This window comes from Marmota flaviventris, chromosome X (genome assembly GCF_047511675.1).
Source record: "Marmota flaviventris isolate mMarFla1 chromosome X, mMarFla1.hap1, whole genome shotgun sequence".
In the NCBI taxonomy this organism is placed as follows: domain Eukaryota; kingdom Metazoa; phylum Chordata; class Mammalia; order Rodentia; family Sciuridae; genus Marmota; species Marmota flaviventris.
In genome coordinates, this window is record NC_092518.1 from 77,969,552 (window position 1) to 77,988,641 (window position 19,090).

The window sequence follows — 19,090 nt, forward strand, 5'->3', positions numbered from 1 at the left end:
GATAAAATACTAAATATGAAATTATTATTTGTATTCATTTGTTGTTCACGGTTTGAAAGAAGTTGGGAGAGTAAAGACAAAGGAGGTTAAAATATATTTTTCTTAGGAATAAAGTGGAAGTGCAGGTGCTTTTAGTGGAGGAGAAAACAATTCAAAAATGAATTCAGTTTCATAACAAAAGTGAAGACCTAGAAAATCGATTGAAAATAAAGGTAAAAGACAAGATGTAATTCAACACCCTAAAAATAACTTGAAATGTCAACATTTTCTCTGAAGTAGAATTAAGTATATGACGGATTACTTCTTAGACCCATGTAAGAGGTTTGTGTTAAAGTATCATAAGATCCCTTAAATGGCTACAGAATGAATCCAACAATAGCTATACAGTGACATTTGGTTATAAGGGAAATCTATAAAAAGCAAGATATTTATTAATTGATATAAAAAGCATTTAATATTAGAAAAGATAGTGCAGACATATATCACTAAAACTTGGATTAGAACTTATTCCTCATAATAATAAATTTTTTATTCATTACATACACACTTATCTTTATATGACTTCGATAGGTGCACTGGAGGAAAAAATGAAACATAACATTTCTGCCCTCAATCTCACAGGAGCAGAGAAGTGTACATAAATAAGACAGAACAAACAAAGTACTCTGGGAATGTCAAGGAAAGGAATATAACTACAGTTTTTTTTACAGGGAAGAGAACATATCACTGGGAAAAAGTCCAGCTCAAAGGTCACAATGGTTCTGAAGATTTCCCAACTTCCCAGAATCTATGAGTAAGAAATTCAATGGATGTGAAGCAAATGGCCAACAGTGCTATGACAACCATGTCTTGTGTCAAAAATCATTTCACATGTCCATGCCAAGGGAAGATTATAATCTAGCTGTATTTGACCCAGATCCTTCTATGACATAGCCTTGATGGAGTCAATTACTATTGTATCTAAACATTTTTATTACTACTAAAGAAAACAGACATCAGATAGAGAATAAGACATTTATTTTAATGGACTGATATCTCTCACTGGAGTACCATTTAATAAATTGAAAAACCATATTACCTATAGTCACAAAGGAACTCTGTGGACTTTTCCTCATTCTTATATGTAAGTTATACTTGTCTATTCAAGACTAGTGAGCAGAATATCCCTATAATACATTGAGCCACTATCTAGATTTCAATGTAGTCTGTACACACCATCAAGAGAGTCTCACAGCTCCTCAGCATAAATCTCCAGGACAACATCAGAACAAGATTCCATTGTAAATACACGTATACAATCTGGGCTGGCAGAAAAGAACTCTAATAATGGTCCCCCAAATTACCCACAAATCCCTTTTACATGATATGCACAAAATTATTTTGGGGTTGTCAAAGGATATTCCATTTCTGCTCGAATATCATTGAGACGATGGGATAATTCAGTTAGGTCGTCCTCTTTGTTCTCATCAAATACTTTCAACTGAATATCAAGCTCATCGTTCTCTTTTTCTTTTAGATCCTAGTATATAAACATAAAACTTAGCAGATGAATAAAAGTTTGACAACAGCAAATTTTGAAAATAAGGGGAATAACACAATTATTCATTTATACACACATAAGCAATTTCAAAAATGGACCAAGGCAGTTGGTTTCCTGAAAGAAAGTAAATGTAACAAAGATTTTCTATTTAAAAATAAAAGATCCTCACTGCATTCACTGCACTTTCCTTCTATGCCCCGATTTTGATATTCACATTAAAAAATTAATGATTACTTCTACAACAATAACAACAACAAAAATACTAATTGCTAACAACTCAAATAAATGCTGTGGTTTTGACTAAACATACTAATCAAAGATCACAAAAGAATTCATGCAGTTAAAACATTCACACATAGCCTCTGGCCAAAAAAAATAAGCAAATATAGACCAATTGTATTAATAAAGAACAAATGCAAGGATATATTCAAGCACAACAGTCCCAAGTATGGCGTGAAAAAGTTGTCTAAACAAATTTATATTAAATGATATTTTGTGATTTTTAAAGCAAAAAGGTGTTAGGAATTTTTTATCAAACTGTAATTCTTAGCCTCCTCCTCCACCTTTCATTTTTGCTTAGCCTAATCACAAAATATCAACTTGGGCTTTGAAGATTTTTGTAATACATCCTAAGCACATGCATTACAAACCTCTGATACTTTTCAAAAGAATAGTATAAAAAAAAAACTTTGGGAGCATGCCACACTAGAGATTGTTGGGCTTAATATATATCACCTGGAATATCTCTTAATATGTGTCCATTAAGTTGCAGCTTTCAAAACCCAAATCGATAATCACAACTGTGGATGCTCAAGGGTGTTACCGAAAGTGGGAATAGGATATTCAGAGTTGAGCTTGAACTCTAAAAAGAAATGCAAGCATGGTGTACTTCAAATTAGGTAAATAAAACAAATTGGGATGCATTTCTTGTTTGTATTTTATTCAGTAGAACAATTATAAATGAGGATGTAATGGCTATAACTGAAGGCAAATCCAGTATAAGAAATTTTTAGATGTTCTTTTTCTAACATTCAACATACATTCACATTTACCTATGTTTATCAACATTCATATTTATGTATAGAGCATATGAAGACATTGTTTAATGTTTTTAAATAATCTGAAATAAAATACATAATGAATAAATGTATCTCCACTTAGTTTCCTTCTTAATAATACCCTGCTTTGACACCAGTTTTCCAATTTGAAGGGGAATAGAGGATTTATTGCAATGCAAAATTACCTAACATTAGTGGGTAATATCATGAGTTAATTTCTGAACTCTATTCAAAAAATTGCAGAAGTTGGAGATGTCCAGTATGCTGATTATTACAGAAACAACCTTTCACATATTTTATAATATGAAATTTTCTTTATTCTCATGTCATAATATATTGTCTTAGACATTCATCACAAAACTTGAACACAGGTAAATGTGTGAAAAATAGAAAAATTTAAATGAAACTATCGTTTAATTAGTATCAAAACTTTACAAAACATTGAAACCAGTCTGCATGACTGAAATATTTTCAGTGAAAATGACTGTCTAAATATCATTGCATAATATAAAAAATATAGACACATATAAATGCAATATATATAAATGTTCTTTATTAATAATGGCCAAGAACTATTAATATAAATGCATATGCATACATATATATATACATCTATTCTTAATTATAAAATATCTTTTCAAATGTCAAATCTTGAAAGATATATCCCCAAATATTTAATATTTAATGAAATAAAAAAAGTTTATGAAGTACAAATGATATGATAGATATCACATAAAGGAAAATGGAAATGTATCACCAAGGTTTTATATTATAAGATGTGAAATATCAAAAAATTACGAAATTACACTATCATTAATTTGGAAAATATTAAAAATATGCTTCAGATTTTTGTTGTTTTTAGGGTTTTTTAGGAATTTTTTTGTTTTTGCAGTAGTAGTGCACTCTACCACAGAGCTACACCCCCCTGCCCTTTTAAAAAAATATTTGTTTATATATACAATATCTTTATATATAATTTTTATGTGGTGCTGAGGATCAACCCTACCATATCTCTTCTGAAAAGATGAGGAATAAAATAAATTAAAACAAATATTACAGTATTCCTAACTAGCAATTCATTAGTAGTAGTAAGAAAATGAACATTTCATTCTAGAGAGAGGGAACTGAAAGGTGTAGTAATAAGTACAGCAGAAACATGGCATATTAGTAAGTGAGGAAAGTATGCTAAGGATCCCCTGGAAACTGCAAGTATCCAAACATATTATTTTCCCAGAAACAGAGAACAAGACAAGTAAGAGTAGCCATGAAAACCATTAAGATGACAACTTAAAAGCAACCAAAAAAAAAAAGAGTATAAGATCATTTCTAGCTATCTAAGGCCACAGGTTTTGCAGAAAGAGAGATTAATGATAAAAAAAATAAGGACATGTCACATATCCTATAACTGGTGAATGCACTTACATGAACTACACACTGAACGTGAATCTCTACATGGTTCACAAAAAAACGTTGCTTGGATTCACTGTGTCCAATTGACTGGACTTTAAGTCAAAAATTAAAGAGCCACTCAAGATGACACTAACATAGAAATGCATTAAATGAGGAAGACCCAAAATATATTTTATTAAAATGGGTTTAAATAGACCCAATCTTACAATTTGGTATAATGGGTTTCATTTAAGAGTATCCAACCACAAGTGACAGATGCATATTGCATGCTGGCTCCTCACCAGGAAATTTCCTGAATTTTGGCATGTCTAGTAACCCAGGTACTACACATCAATTATTAAGATTTTTCTTTGCTCAGCCCTTTCTTTTTCCTCCTTGACTTTTACTTCTTAATTCTCAGGTGTGTTCTCAATAGCTTAAGTGAAAAGAATAGTGAAATGTCACTTGTCTCTTTTACAATGCCTTAATCTTAAAGAAAGTCACTCTTCAGTTAATATGCTTAACACAATAAAATATAGAGCCACAGTAATTGGACTTGTATTAACAGAATAAGTGTGTTCATTTGTCTCCAATTCTGACTATGAAATTATTCCAAACCTATTTTAACACTATTAATTAGAACAAAAATTCACATTCAATTAAGAAATAAAACTACTTTTCTTTATAAAAGTTCCTAAAGCACTGTTACAAGAGCACCATTCTTAAGCAATGCATCTAGAATAAACTAATGAGAACTCTATACATACTTATTTTGAATACAAATGAGAGCAATCTAAGTTATCAAAGAGAAAAGTAAAAAAATTCTAATTGAAAATTGACTGCACACACACAAAAACACACGCGTATGCACACACAAACTAGTTTTCTATATTCTCAAAATTCAAAGAAAAGAAATTCCCTTTTGACTTGAAGAAGAAAAAAAAATCTACATCACTTCAGGGCACACCATTAGCTGAATTTGGAATCATGATTTCTACACTGAGAATGACATTACCGCAATGAAAAATAGCTTACATAACATCTAAAGCTTCACAAAAGAAAACTGCAAGGCACATAAGTATGTTATTTCAAAATATACTTTTGTCCAAAGAGAAAATTGTTAAAAGTTCATCAGCATAATATACACACTAAACTTACTGGTAACATGGTTTTTAGTCCTGAACGAAGGAATTCATTCCTTAAATGGATTCGGAAATCAAGGTCATATGGAGAAGTGACAAGGGCATTTATAAACTGCATGCACGCCACCTGAAACAAGAAAGCAAATTTGTTAAAAAATATGTTCAAATAAATTAAGGAAATATTTACTGAATGCATTTGGATAAATGCATTCACTGAAGGCAAAAATACACACATATTATAAAACAAGAAATGCAAATACTTATAACGATGGTTATGACTTTAGATTAAGAACAACAAAGAAACAATAAAGTTTCTGATGTCAAAATAATTCTAACAAAAATGTGGTGTATGATCAAGTATTTTATGCTTTACTGAACAATATGAAAGAATATTAAACTCCCTCTGAGAAAACCAAAGTTCAAAGAGTGTGCATATCGGGCCCCTTGAAAAGTTCGTGAAATGCATCTTTCATATCCAGCTTTCCTCAGAGTGCACTTGGCCTCAATTCTATATGGTTATACTTTTCTAAAATCAATCAAATATAGTTATAAAATTAGCCTATTATCAAACAGGGAACAGTAACATCTTGGGAAAATTATTACTCTGATTTACACTATTTCTATCCTCTTATTGGGATAGATTAACGCAAAATATAGAGTATTAAAATATGTAACTAAATGAATTAACATGGTTAGTGTAAAATATTAATGTGAGTGAGTTAAGATCAACTAGAAGGCACTGTGATACCAATACTAACATGTTCAGCATAATGAAGTGTACATGTTTGTTTCCAAAAGAAATGTTTCATTAATTATATTTCTATTGGAAAATGAATTTTGCTCTTCTAACCTTCTGATTTTGAAATTTCCTTTCAAAAGGAAATTTATCTGGAAATTGCAAGCAAGAAGAGAACTGGCAAAATGCTCATTTCCAGGTGTTGCATATATTATTCTTGAATAGCATTTTTAGAAAATGCTGATAAAAATCTAAGGCAACTGGCTAATAGTTTAATTGAAGAGGTACACATTTGAACTGATTATTTTTAATATATGTAATAGGTAGTAGAATACTTAAAGAGCTGACTTCTAGGGGATTCATGGAAAATGCCAAATTTAGTAAAGATATTAAATACGTATAAATAAAAACATAAATAAGTAGTTATAATGGAAAATAGACATTAACAAATATATTTCAAATGCATTTGACTTCTCTAGACCTGTTATTAACATAGAGTTAATTTTTTAACATAGAGAAGATTAAAAAGGTACATTGCTTTTAATTTTATATCTAAAGCTGCTCTTGGGGAGATCAACCCTTCTATCTCACATCCAGATTAAAAAATAAAAGCTGCATGTTTTAAAGGAGTTGAAGAAGACAACTAAGGATGTTTAGAACATTACTTATACCTAAATGGTAAGTGAACAATGTAGTCCAGTTTCTAAGATATTCAGATATCAGGAGAACATACTCAAACAACTAAATATTTTCATAGACTTGGCATTATGTTACAAGGATACACCAACCAAGTTATTATGAAGTTTATGCATTAATGGAATATATAACCTTACAATTACAATAAGAAATTGTGTAAGACTTTATATTGTTTTCATAGGCTAGGATATATGTTTGCATCCTGTGTATAGTACTATAACATTGTATTTGCTTGAATGATTCTTGTTACGTTACAACTATGACATGACCAAACAAGCCAAAGTACATGACAAATCCAAAATTAATAGAGAGAAAAATTTCCATCTGCTATGATGGTTTTTGCCAGAAATTCAAGTTTAATGGCTTGTATTAATACCCAACTAGTAAAGAGAACATTTCCATAAGAAACAACTTAATGAGTCTTATAATTGTACCTTTGCACAAATAAAAGTATTTAAACCAAGAAACAGTAAAAATAGTAAAAGTCAAAATTAATGAATATACCAACATCTAAATAACTACATTTAATAAGATAACACTGCAATGCTACTAAATATTTTACCTACAGTATATGAATATATAGTTGAACAAGGATGATGAATTTATTGACGATGGTATAAAATAATTATGAGACACTTTCAAGTCAGTACTTTAATAAAGGGAATAGTTTGACAATGTACCATTTATTGTTTATCAAATTCTAATAGGCATCTAATTAATTACAAACAACACAATGAATCATAATATTACCACATCATTTTCCAATTTTCACTGCTAGAACAGAACTCTTTTATAGAAATATTTATGCTGCATGAATTTGAGGAATACAAAAGTCACCTAATTATCTTCATTCCTTTATGTCACAATTATTGCCCTTTCCAGAAAACAGAATATCAATTCAAAATTGGAATAACAACACTATTTACAAATTCAAAATTTAATAAAAACCTAATTGACTTATAGGAAAGAATATTCTATTATGTAATTATGAATATGAAATATATCCATTGGGTGAATTCTGAATTCCTAGCAGAGTACAAAACCCCAAATCTTCATCATCATCATTAGTTTTAATATCATTAAATGCCAGACAATGTAGTATGAGCTTCATATAAGTCACTATCTAATCTCATCCTCTTAAGAAACATATGAGATAAATATTACTATTATCTTTATTTCACAGATGAGGAATCTAAGGCTAAAACCAGATAAATAACTTACATGGGGTCATAGAGCAATGAGAAAACTCATGTTCTTAAATAATATCACTTTACTACAAATACAGAAAATTTCAGCACATAATCCAGACATCTCATAAACTCCATTCACAGATTGATCCAATAAAAGATTTTAAAGATAGGTAAGATAATAAATTTAATGGGTACATTGTGCTTGATATACTAGGAATATCAAACTTAGAAAAACAGAACTATTTTAACAACATGTTGCCTACCACATAAAGTAGTAGGTTATTCATATATATAATAAAATATGAATAAAAAATCCACAAAAGTAGAAAATGATTGCTGGATTGGGGAATCCAAATCCATACATTCTGAGCAGTAACATGGACAGGATTCCTTCATCCAATATAAAGGTCTCTTACTCTCCTTCCTTTCTGTCATACTACTCCCTACTCTGCATGCATATGTATGCAAATACATGCACGTGTGCATGTATAGACACACACTTATACTATAACACCGTAATGTTTAATATTATCGTCCCTAATCACAGCTGAAATTTAATTATAATTAAATTAAAAACTCATTTTTTCATTTTCACTAGCCATAGTTCAAGTGCTTAAAAGTTACACGTGGCTAGTAGCTACTATAGTGGATGGCATGAATATAGAACACTGAAGAAAGTCTGACCAAATAGTCCAGCACTGGAGACTTTAAAGAAAAAGAAAAAAAAAAAACCTTCTTGCCTAATCTCTAAAACCTAAGCACCAAAGAAATACAAAACTCATTCCCAAATAATGAATCTTCTAAAATTGGTATGCTCAACTTCCAAGTATAAAAATCTTTAAAAGCCTGAGTGAACTGTATTGTCCTCTTACAATGTAAAATCAATCTGCTTTAAAAAAAAATCTAACTCCAGAGATAGAAAGTAAAGAATCGCGGAGCTCCAGTGGCGCAATCGGTTAGCGCGCAGTACTTATAAGAAAGTAAAGAATCATGGTATTTTAAAATCAGAGAAACATAAAATACTTTATGCTAGTATATTCATTTAAAGGTAAAGAAATAAAACCTAGAGATACTAGTTAATTAGTTAATTAGTTCATATAGCTAATAAGCACCAATGTTGGGATTAGAACTGAGGCTTTATGACATTTAATCTTGGATTATTTCTACTACACCATAACATGCTAATCTAGTCTTGCTCAATAACATTTATCTTTATAACAAAAAGAAAATAAATGCCCTTGAATTGAATATCATAGAGTCCATTACCCAGATTTCCTCTGTTGCTTATTTTCTTTATAATAGCTTTAGATGTCAAAATGGTCATATGTATTTCAGGGGTTTTTTGTGGCTATAATTATTTTAATTATATTCTGTAAATTACTTGTCATCACTGACTTGTTAAATTTTAACTCTTTCCCTTCTGTACACAATTAAAAAATCCATGTTAATAGTAATGTGCAAGTATGACCCTAAGAAAAGGATTCATCCTAAGAAATCTAATCTCTTCTCCAGCATCACATGGGTGATGGCCTCTAACTGACTCAGTGTTGCAAATGCCTCAGTTTCTCTGCAGACTAAAGAGCAGCTGGAGGGATACCTTCTGTTAACAATATCCTTTTGCTGGGAAGAAGTAAATAAAGGCATAGTCTAATGCTCTTTCAGATGAGGAAGGCTGAGTTCTTACTGCTATAAAGACTTGGTGCGTGTGTGGGGGGGTAGAGAGATTGATTGATTAAAACTGAAGAATACAGGTTCATCCAAATGGCTCTCTCTTATTTTTTTAAAGTATATAATTTAACACTTTTTAATATATTTATAGAGTTGTACATTAATCATGACAATTCATTTTAGAATATTTAATCACCTTAAAATAAACAAAGTGCCCACTACAGGTCACTTTCCATTTTCTTCCCTGCTCATCCCACTCCCCACCTCTAGGCAACCATTAATCTATTTTCTATCTCTATAGATTTGCCTACTCCGAATACTGCACATAAATGGAATAACATAATCTAAGTGATTACAATTTCACTTAGCATAATGTTTTCATGGTTTAACCATGTTGTAACATATAGCAGTACTTCACTCACTGAGGATGATGCATAATATTCCATTGTAAGATACATTACATTTTCCCCTTTCTTTGTTTTATTTTATATAGCAGCAGAATACATTACAATTCTTTATACAGAGCATGATTTTTCATATCTCTGGTTATATACATAGTATATTCACACCAATATGTAATCAAAATCAAGAATCAATAAATGGGATGGACTCAAACTAAAAAGTTTCTTCTCAGCAAAAAAAAACAATCTGTGAGGTTAATATAGAGCCTACACATACTAACACAGCCACATCAATGTTTACAGCAGCACAATTCACAATAGCTAAATTGTGGGACCAAACTAGACGTCCTTCAATAGATGAATGGATAAAAAAATGTGGATATATACATAATGGAATATTACTCAGCAATAAGAGAGAATAAAATCACGGCATTTGCAGGTAAATGGATGGAGTTAGAGAAGATAATGCTAAGTGAAGTTAACCAATCCCCAAAACCAAATGCCGAGTGTTTTCTTTGATACAAGTAGGCTGATTCATAGTGGGATAGGGGAAAGGGAGCATGGGAGGAATAGATGAACTCTAGATAGGGCAGAGGGGTGGGAGGGGAAGGGAGGGGGCATGGGGTAATTAATGATGGTTGAATGTGATGATCATTATTATCCAAAGTACATGTATGAAGACACAAATTGGTGTGTATATTTCAGTTCTTAATACTGATCCCATCAGAAACAAAATATCGAATTTCCAGGAAGGCCGTGAATTTTGTACATTGATTATACATGATTCTGATGTTTAAAGAGCAAATGGAATCAGTTTCTATATTTGTAATTTTAGTCAATTATCTCATTATAAGGAAATTTCTGTATTTTGTACATTTTATATGTATTCACTCACTAGCATATACACACATGTGCGTGCTATTCATCATAGGAGGAAAAATATTTAAACATGAGCTTCTTCAAAATTACTGAGAAATGCTAAAACCTCTTATTTATTTTAACTTACAGGCTTAGAAATAATACAAACTATCTGTTGGATCACAATTCATAGAGCAATGGAGTGCAATAATTGCCAACTTTAGGGCACTGTCAGACAGATTATCCATATTGCCATTAACTGTGACAAACTGTGCTTTTAAAACTTTATAGACACTGTCACATACTTGACCTTATTAAGTACTCTGTTGACATTAATAAGGTGTTTCTTTATCCTAGCCCAGCAGGAGTTAGGGATAAAGATGGTTTAAGTCAACATAAGTACCTACCAAGAAAGATACACATGTACAGACTCAGTTAATTAGGTGAAGAAATAGAAAAGGATTTCAGGCAAAGGAAGCCATGTACAAAGTTATGGAGTTAAGAGGGATGAAAAACATAAAATGTTCAGGAAATAAAGCATAGTATGGCTCAAGGAAATAGTTATGTAGAAGAACTGTGGAATATGAGGTCAAAGAGAAATCAATGGCTAGATATTGAGTATTTTATGTAGATTTTAATCCTAGAGCCTATAGAATGTGTTTGTAGGTTTTTATTCTGACAAGAATTACATATTTGATAGATAATTTTATAGGATATTACTTAAAAGGGCTTAGAAAGAAGGAGAGAAGATGTTAAAGGGTCTGAGGAAATGATTAAATAATGGCATGTGACAATACCCTGAAATTTAAAAAACAGCAATGGGGATGGAGAGAGAGGACTACTATGCCAAGGAAGGGCAGTACAACAGTAAGGAAGTAAAATTGATAGAATTCGTTGAATAATGGAATGGACAGTGGATCAGGGTAAATATGACTACTATTTTTCTGATGTCTTCCAAATGGTCAATAATGGTAAGCCTAACCAAATTTGGAAATATAAGATGAAGATAGGTCAAGAGATAAGTTTAGAAAAGGCTGAAGAACAGGAAGATAAGTACAGTTAAGAACAACATAAAACTTGAATTGGAGGCTGACAAATATAAGGGATCTGTTAGTCAGGAGAAAGTTGGAAGCTCAGAAGGAGACATTATATATGAGTGCTAGCTGAAGTCCAGAGGTTGAATGACACTGCTCAAGGATCATCAGAATGAGAAAAGCAAAGGACTGAGGATCAAAGGTCTGATGATTGCTCTAGCAATCAGCAAATTTAAAGGCTAACCACATAGGAAATTTTAATAAAACATAGAGGCAAAAGGAAAACAAGAAAAGTTTAGCATCCAGAAGCAAAGGTAATAGCTAGTTCAAAAGTATGATAAGAGTAAAATCTCAAAAATTAAGAACAATGTGGAAAGAATCAAGCTACATAAAATCACTCCATATACCTGAACGTTTACTTAAACATCACCATATGTGGTCACATAGGACATGATCTGAGTTACATAATTCTCACATTCTTAAAAATCATAGTTGATACCATTTAAATAAATTATTGATGACTCATCAGGAAGATTAAATATGGGAGTTAGTGGGCTTTGCTGAAACACAGATACCCTGGGGAATTATTGAAGTATGCATGACTACTCGCCCTGGCACAAGTAAAATAAAATGTTATTGATTGCATTCTAGTTTCAGTATTTTTATGTTTTTGTTTCTAAGTATTCTTCTCTTGTTGCTAGGCTATCAACCATCACTTTTCCCCCTTTTTTTGGTGGTGCTAAGGATGGAACCCAGGGCCTCATGCATGCCAGGCAAGGGCTCTATCACTGAGCTGCATCCCCAGTCCCAGCCATCACTTCTTGATGATCCCAGTACAACAGTCGGGACAAACCCTCTCCTAATTTGTGCTTCTGGTCTGAGATGGATGGAAAATGGATAATTAAGCTCATTAAGATACCACAAGGGGCAAGGAGAAGGATGAGAGGCTGATAAAAGGCTCATGGGTCTTTCTTCCCACGAAGCTTAAGAGATGGATTTGGTGGCATTTTGCAGATTGCATACCATTTTTTGGTTCTCATTTATATTCCAAAAGGATGAATTTATTAAATAGGTATGGTCTGGATAGTGAAGCTATTACACATTAGAAGCAGGTGTATTTACTGCTCTGTTTTTGTGTACCAGATCCAATTACAACATGGAAAACATGTCTATTATTTTTGACATGTTAGAAAATCATTTTAAAATGTATTAAATCAGACTAACACACTTCTCTACATAGCTCCTAAATGCTGAAAGGACATGGCACCTTTCATACTAATTGCAGTCTATGAAGACAGGGACTGTTTTGATATCATGTCATTGGATGTTAACTATACTACTTTTTCTTTCCATAAACAATTATTAATGCTCAGTATACCCTGGCTTCTCCTGTCTGGCTATGTAAATATAAGTTTCAACTAAATGTTGAAAATACCTTGTTTTGTCTTCTTTGGTGAAGTAACTGGGATACTACTGTAGCCTATATTATTACCTATTAGAAGCACTTCTTGCCTCTCATCCTACACAATACTACTTTGTATTAGAGAAGATAATTTCTGGAATGTTCTTACCCTTCATGTCCTAGTTGAATTATCATCACTGAAAACTTCCCAGTCTCCTGCAGGATATACCTAATTTCACCTTCCTTTGGGCTCTCACTAAATTTTACAAAGAGTAATGGGATATTGGTGGTCAAGGGTAGATATTTCAGACAAAGTGTTCTGCATGATAAAATGAAGGTATTTGCAAAGCCTATATACTGTTTGGGAAGTACTATATTTAGTTTCATTAAAACACAAGGTACTTTGGGAAGAATAACAGGCTAAAAGGCCATCATGTTAAGATGGGGCCATGCTGAAAAAGTTCATATGTCACAAGTAAGGTCTTCACTTTCATCAAGATAGCACTGGGTAATAAACATAAGTTTTTTTTTTCTAATATATGCTTATAGTAGAATCAGATTTCTTTCTTGAGAATAACTAAGAACATCATAGAGCATTTTTCTGGAGGGGAAGGGTGTAAAAATATGGGATATTAATTAGGAAATTATTGAAATAATATTGGTGGGAGAAGATAAAGGCAGTAGTGAAGAGAGAATGTGATAGTCATAGTCTATACTATACAATAAGAAGACATAATGATTGCCTGGCTACAGGGGCAAAGAAGAACAATGTCTTCAGGAAAATTAAAGATTTGGGGAGAAAAAAATGCCTGTAAATTCTAAAATGGAAAACACAAGGAGAAAACTAGAACTCCTTGGGATGAATCAGGTTAAGAGGAAGAAATAATAAGCTAAGTTTCAATGGAAAAGGAGGTACAGTGTAGTAGTTATAGCATTTGTTCTGGAGCCAGACACCTTGATATCTGATCTAGGCTTTATCTCCTATTATGCCATGCTGTGACCTTAGAAATATCACTTAATTTCTATGGGCCTCAGCTTCCTTATCCATAAAATGGGGCTACTGCAACTATCTCCCCTTAGAATTCCTGTGAGGTTTAAACATGATAACATGTATTTAGAACATTGTCTGACACTTGGCAATTTTCAATTATGAATGCTATTTTTTTTAAATATTTAATTTTTAGTTGTAGTTGTCAATGCCTTTTTTTAATATTTATTTTTACGTGCTGCTGAGGATTGAACCCAGGGCCTTGCACACGCTAGGGAAGTGTTCTACCACTGTGCCACAATCCCAGCCTCATGAATGCTATTTTTAATTTCTTATTTTTGCAACATTTGTAAGATAACTAGTTCAGTATCTGGATATACAGCTGTGAATGGAGAGAAAGGTATGATCTGCATTTATAAACTTGGAGATTTCCTAGGATATAAGTTGCACGTTAAAACTAGAGAAGTAACTGAGAATATGTATGGAGAAAATAAATATGTATATGTCTATGAGCATATATACATGTATTTGTATAAGTACATATGTATATATGGATAGGTGGATGTAAAATGATAATAGAGAGGATCAATGACAGAAAATGTGAATGTCAAAAGTGGGGGAATATTTAAAAATAGAGAAACGCCAAGCTCAGTGGCATACCACTGAGACAGGAGGGTCAGGAGTTCAAAGCCAACCTCAGCAAAAGTGAGGTGCTAAACAACTCAGTGAGACCCTGTCTCTAAATAAAATTCAAAATACGGCTGGAGATATGGCTCAATGGTTGAGTGCCCCTGAGTTCAATCCCCAGTATCAAAAAAGAAAAAAAATAGAGAAAGAACCATTACAGGTAGTCATAAAGCAGAGAGAAAACTGTGCCTGGAAGGCAAAGGAAGAAAAACTTTCAAAGAAGATGATGATGAAGAGTACCGAGATATCAGTGGCATTCTTCCACTGGAAAGAGGCCATTGGATTTTTGAAATTAGAGGATGACAGTATGCCTTTTTGAGAACTGTGAGAAATCTGAGTTATGAAAGGTAATTTAAAACAGAAAACAAGTAGAGATTATTCTTTTAGAGACATGGACTATAAAATGATAAAGCAATATGAGAGGCTAGTTAAAAGCATAACTCAGATGAAAACCAGCATCATAGGATGTGAGACTGGAGAATGACACTAAGTTAAAGGGAAGACAGTAAAGATAGAACGTGTCAAGATAGATGGTTTATCTTCTGCCTATTTCTTGAAAAACCTATCACAGGTACAAAAGTTTACTTTACAGATGGACTAAGAAAAAAACTGAGAAGTCAATAATCTGTTTTAAAATAAAAGAGGGGTATATATAGTTATTATTTTAAAATATAATTAGTCCTGTATTTTAACAAAATTACTTCCTGAGACTATAATAACATTTTGAGATGTCTCAGGATACTACCAAAATAGAAAAGTAATTCTGTTAAAATACTGTACTAATTATATTTCTTAAACGACGAATTTAAACTTTTGTTTTTCATTTCTGCATTCTGAATATATTTTTAAACTTTTCAAGGATATTTTTTATTCACATTAAATACAACAAATAAACAAATTCACTCAATTCTTGTGAGAGTACAAGGCTCTGTATATAACAAATTACTAATTTTTGTAGCTCATTAGAATAGGAAATTTCAAATTGTAGTTTGCATCTATAATCAGTATTCAACAATTTCTTGAATACTTAGCAAGATGTCTGTGATTTTTCCATATGTTATTTGTTAAACATTTTCTACTTTTATCATTCCATTGTGTCCAGCTTCCTGAAGGATAGCAAATATTAATCTCATCTCATTGTTTGGGGTAAACTAATCTATGGTAGTGGTGTCACATTAAAATACAGGCAATGCAATATACAAATGTTGGCATCACAAAGACCTAAGTTCAAATCACAGTTCTACCACTTAACCATTATGTGATTTTTCAATGGGATTTAGCCTTCCAGCAAATCAATTCCCTTATCAGTAAACTGGAGGTAATAACACGTAATTCACAGAATTATGCTTTAAAATTCATTTAAGGTGGATTTTTAAAATATGTAATTGTACTTTGCCCAAGTATGACAAACTAAATATAAAATGTAATGAAAACTTTGAATATAGCTAAAACTACTTAATTCCTCCTAAAGACACTTTACAAGAGAAGTACAAAGCTTTATGGCAAGAAGAAATGTATTAGTAAAAAAAACTGGGAAAATATTCCAACTTTTAAATATGTAATACCTTTGACATAATCACACTATAAAAGTTTATCTAAAATGTTCATCATAGTTGAACTAGAAGAACACATGATTAAGAAAATTACTTATATATTTGAAGAAGCATTAAGGTTTCTTAACATCACATATTCTCTTTAAACAAGCCAATTCATTTATCTGATACAATTTCAAACTCTAGAGAAAAAAAGATATATTTCAGAATATAACTTTGAAAAGGAGAAAATTAATTGTGTTAGTTTCTCAAAAGAAATTTTAATATTTAAATACTAGTAAATTATTTGATAAAATTAAATATAAAAACTTGTTGTCTTTGCTGAATGACAGTTCAACAGCATAAAAAAATTTCATTCAGCAATTTTCCACGTTGCATTTAATGGCATACATTATCTAAAATAAAGAGTATTAGCATCAGAGACCAAAAAAGCTGGTATCAATTTCCGTCTCTTACAAGCTGTATCGCCTTAGACAAGTTATTTACTCTTCATTCTTATGAGCAAAATGGAGATGATATTAATACCTATAAAGCTGGGTTGTTGGGAGAATTAAATCAAATGATATATGCAAATTAAAATGTTTAGTCTAGGAGCTCATATCATAAATTTGCGCCATAAATATGAGTTCTTATTCCTCAAGAATAAATTTAACATAGATCATTTCCTGAACCACCTAGAAAAGGACAGCAAGTTTTATTATTTTCTGAAGAAAAGACAAAACTAACTTACCTGTAATTGCAAAGCTTCATGATTTTCCAATCCTTCCACAATTGGTGAAAATCGCTCCCTGTTATTTCTCTCTGCAGCAGTAGTTATAGCCCCTAAAAGTTTATCTAGACTACAGAGGGGGAAAAAAAAGAAACAGAAATGAAAAATACTTCTTACACATATATTATGAACATTGGTTATTTCTTTCAGTCTTACCAGTTTTACTTTTGGAGCATAATGTTTATGTATGTCATTACATGTTTTAAAATCATTTAATTTTTTTCATCAACAAATAAAACTGTGTATACTTATAGTGTACAACATAATATTTTGAAATATGCATATATTGTAAAATGGTTCAATCAAGGTAATTAACATCTGCAGTACTTCACAGACTTATCTTGTGTGTTTCTCTCTCTCTTTCTCTCTCTCTCTCTCTCTCTCTGTGTGTGTGTAAAGAGAATAATTAAAATCTACTCATCTATTCTCAATTACAGATTATATTATCAGCTATAGACAACATAATATACAATAGATCTCTTTGATTTATTCTTTCCAACTGAAAGATCATTACGATATAATAATTGAGCTACTGTCCACATATTCCTACAAGTTGAATACTGATAACTTTAAATAATTTTAGAGCATGAAAATTCAAATTCAATTAGAAAAGTCTTGAGAAAAATAATGTTTCTGGGTGATACCTTCAAAAGAATTCTTGATAGAAAAACATTAAAATTTAAATTTTCAGGTTTTGAAATATCATGTGTTAATAAAGATCTTCATATCACTTAAGTATAATGTGATGTGTATAATTACTAGATTATTCTATTGTAAACACACTGTGATTTAATAATAAAGTTCTGGACAGAGAGAATATTTTAAAAATAACTTTAATCAACATTATTTGATAAAAGAACAAGAAAAAAAGAAACCAAAAGTGAAATTCAAGGTAATTGAAGAAACATCCTTATCTAACACAAGAAATTTGTTTACCTAGATAAAAATATTGATAACTATACCATATGATGTTGAAATCAAATGCACCTCTATGTAGTACTCTATTTTTATCAAATAATATCTGAAATTATAATTAATTCCTAATAATTATATCAGGCTAGGGTGACTTTTACATATTAAGTTATGGAAATCTACTTGACTAGAAAACAGTATTTCTTATTCATGTATAAGCTGATTTTTCTATAAAGCCAAGGGAAACTTTACTTTTGCATATATTACTTCATTTGTTCTCACTGAGAAAAGAGTTAACATTATAGGTAATATTTTAGGTTTAATGTTTGTCTTTTGAGTTCTGAAGACAACAGCTAGCACTAAACAACATCTCATTTTTTCTAACAATTATGAGAAAGTCAGCATATTGAAATTTCCTTAAATATTTGCATGGTCCACCTCTGAATCAAACTGAAATTATTACTCTCACACAAAGGTTTGAGAAAAATATTTCATTTCATGTCCATAGTACATATTTCAATTTTCACACAATGGTTTCTTACAAACTAAAATTACTAATGAAATAAATGTGAAATTTTGATTTGGATTCAATATCATTTCCATAGGAATATATGATCCAAAACATACTCAGCAAAACTTGGTAAATTGGGTGCATATATATAGACATACACATATATATACATATATATGCATATATATATACACATACATATTCATACACATACACACACACCTATAAAAAAAGAAAAAAAGAAAAGTTAATTAATTTCACTTATCAATAAGTACTTCATCTTTTCAATTACCATAGGTATTCAAACTAAAAGGCTATCCAAGAAATTATACTAAAATAAAAGCATATATTCAATTCAACTACAGACATAAAATTGTGTGATGTGCAGCATGGTGTGTGTGTGTGTGTGTGTGTGTGTGTGTGAGAGAGAGAGAGAGAGAGAGAGAGAGAGAGAGAGAGAGAAAGACTGCCAAAATAACTAACTTTTAAATTTTGCCCACTTTTCTAATGATGGCTTCACCTTTGGCAAGACAACATTCTATTTATTCACTTTAAA

The 19,090-nt window shown here is 31.3% G+C and overlaps 1 protein-coding gene across 3 annotated transcripts in view; it reads right to left on the minus strand.

Annotated features, from left to right (window-relative positions):
- Diaph2 (diaphanous related formin 2) overlaps positions 1-19,090 on the minus strand; it is an 870,804-nt gene that overhangs the window by 615,075 nt on the left and 236,639 nt on the right. For all 3 annotated transcript variants that reach the window (XM_071606838.1, XM_071606839.1, XM_071606837.1), the window contains 3 exons: positions 17,073-17,181; positions 5,146-5,256; positions 1,401-1,519 (listed from right to left, as the gene is read on the minus strand). In XM_071606838.1, coding sequence (XP_071462939.1) covers positions 1,401-1,519; positions 5,146-5,256; positions 17,073-17,181 — 339 coding nt within the window. The remainder of the gene's footprint in view (positions 1-1,400; positions 1,520-5,145; positions 5,257-17,072; positions 17,182-19,090) is intronic.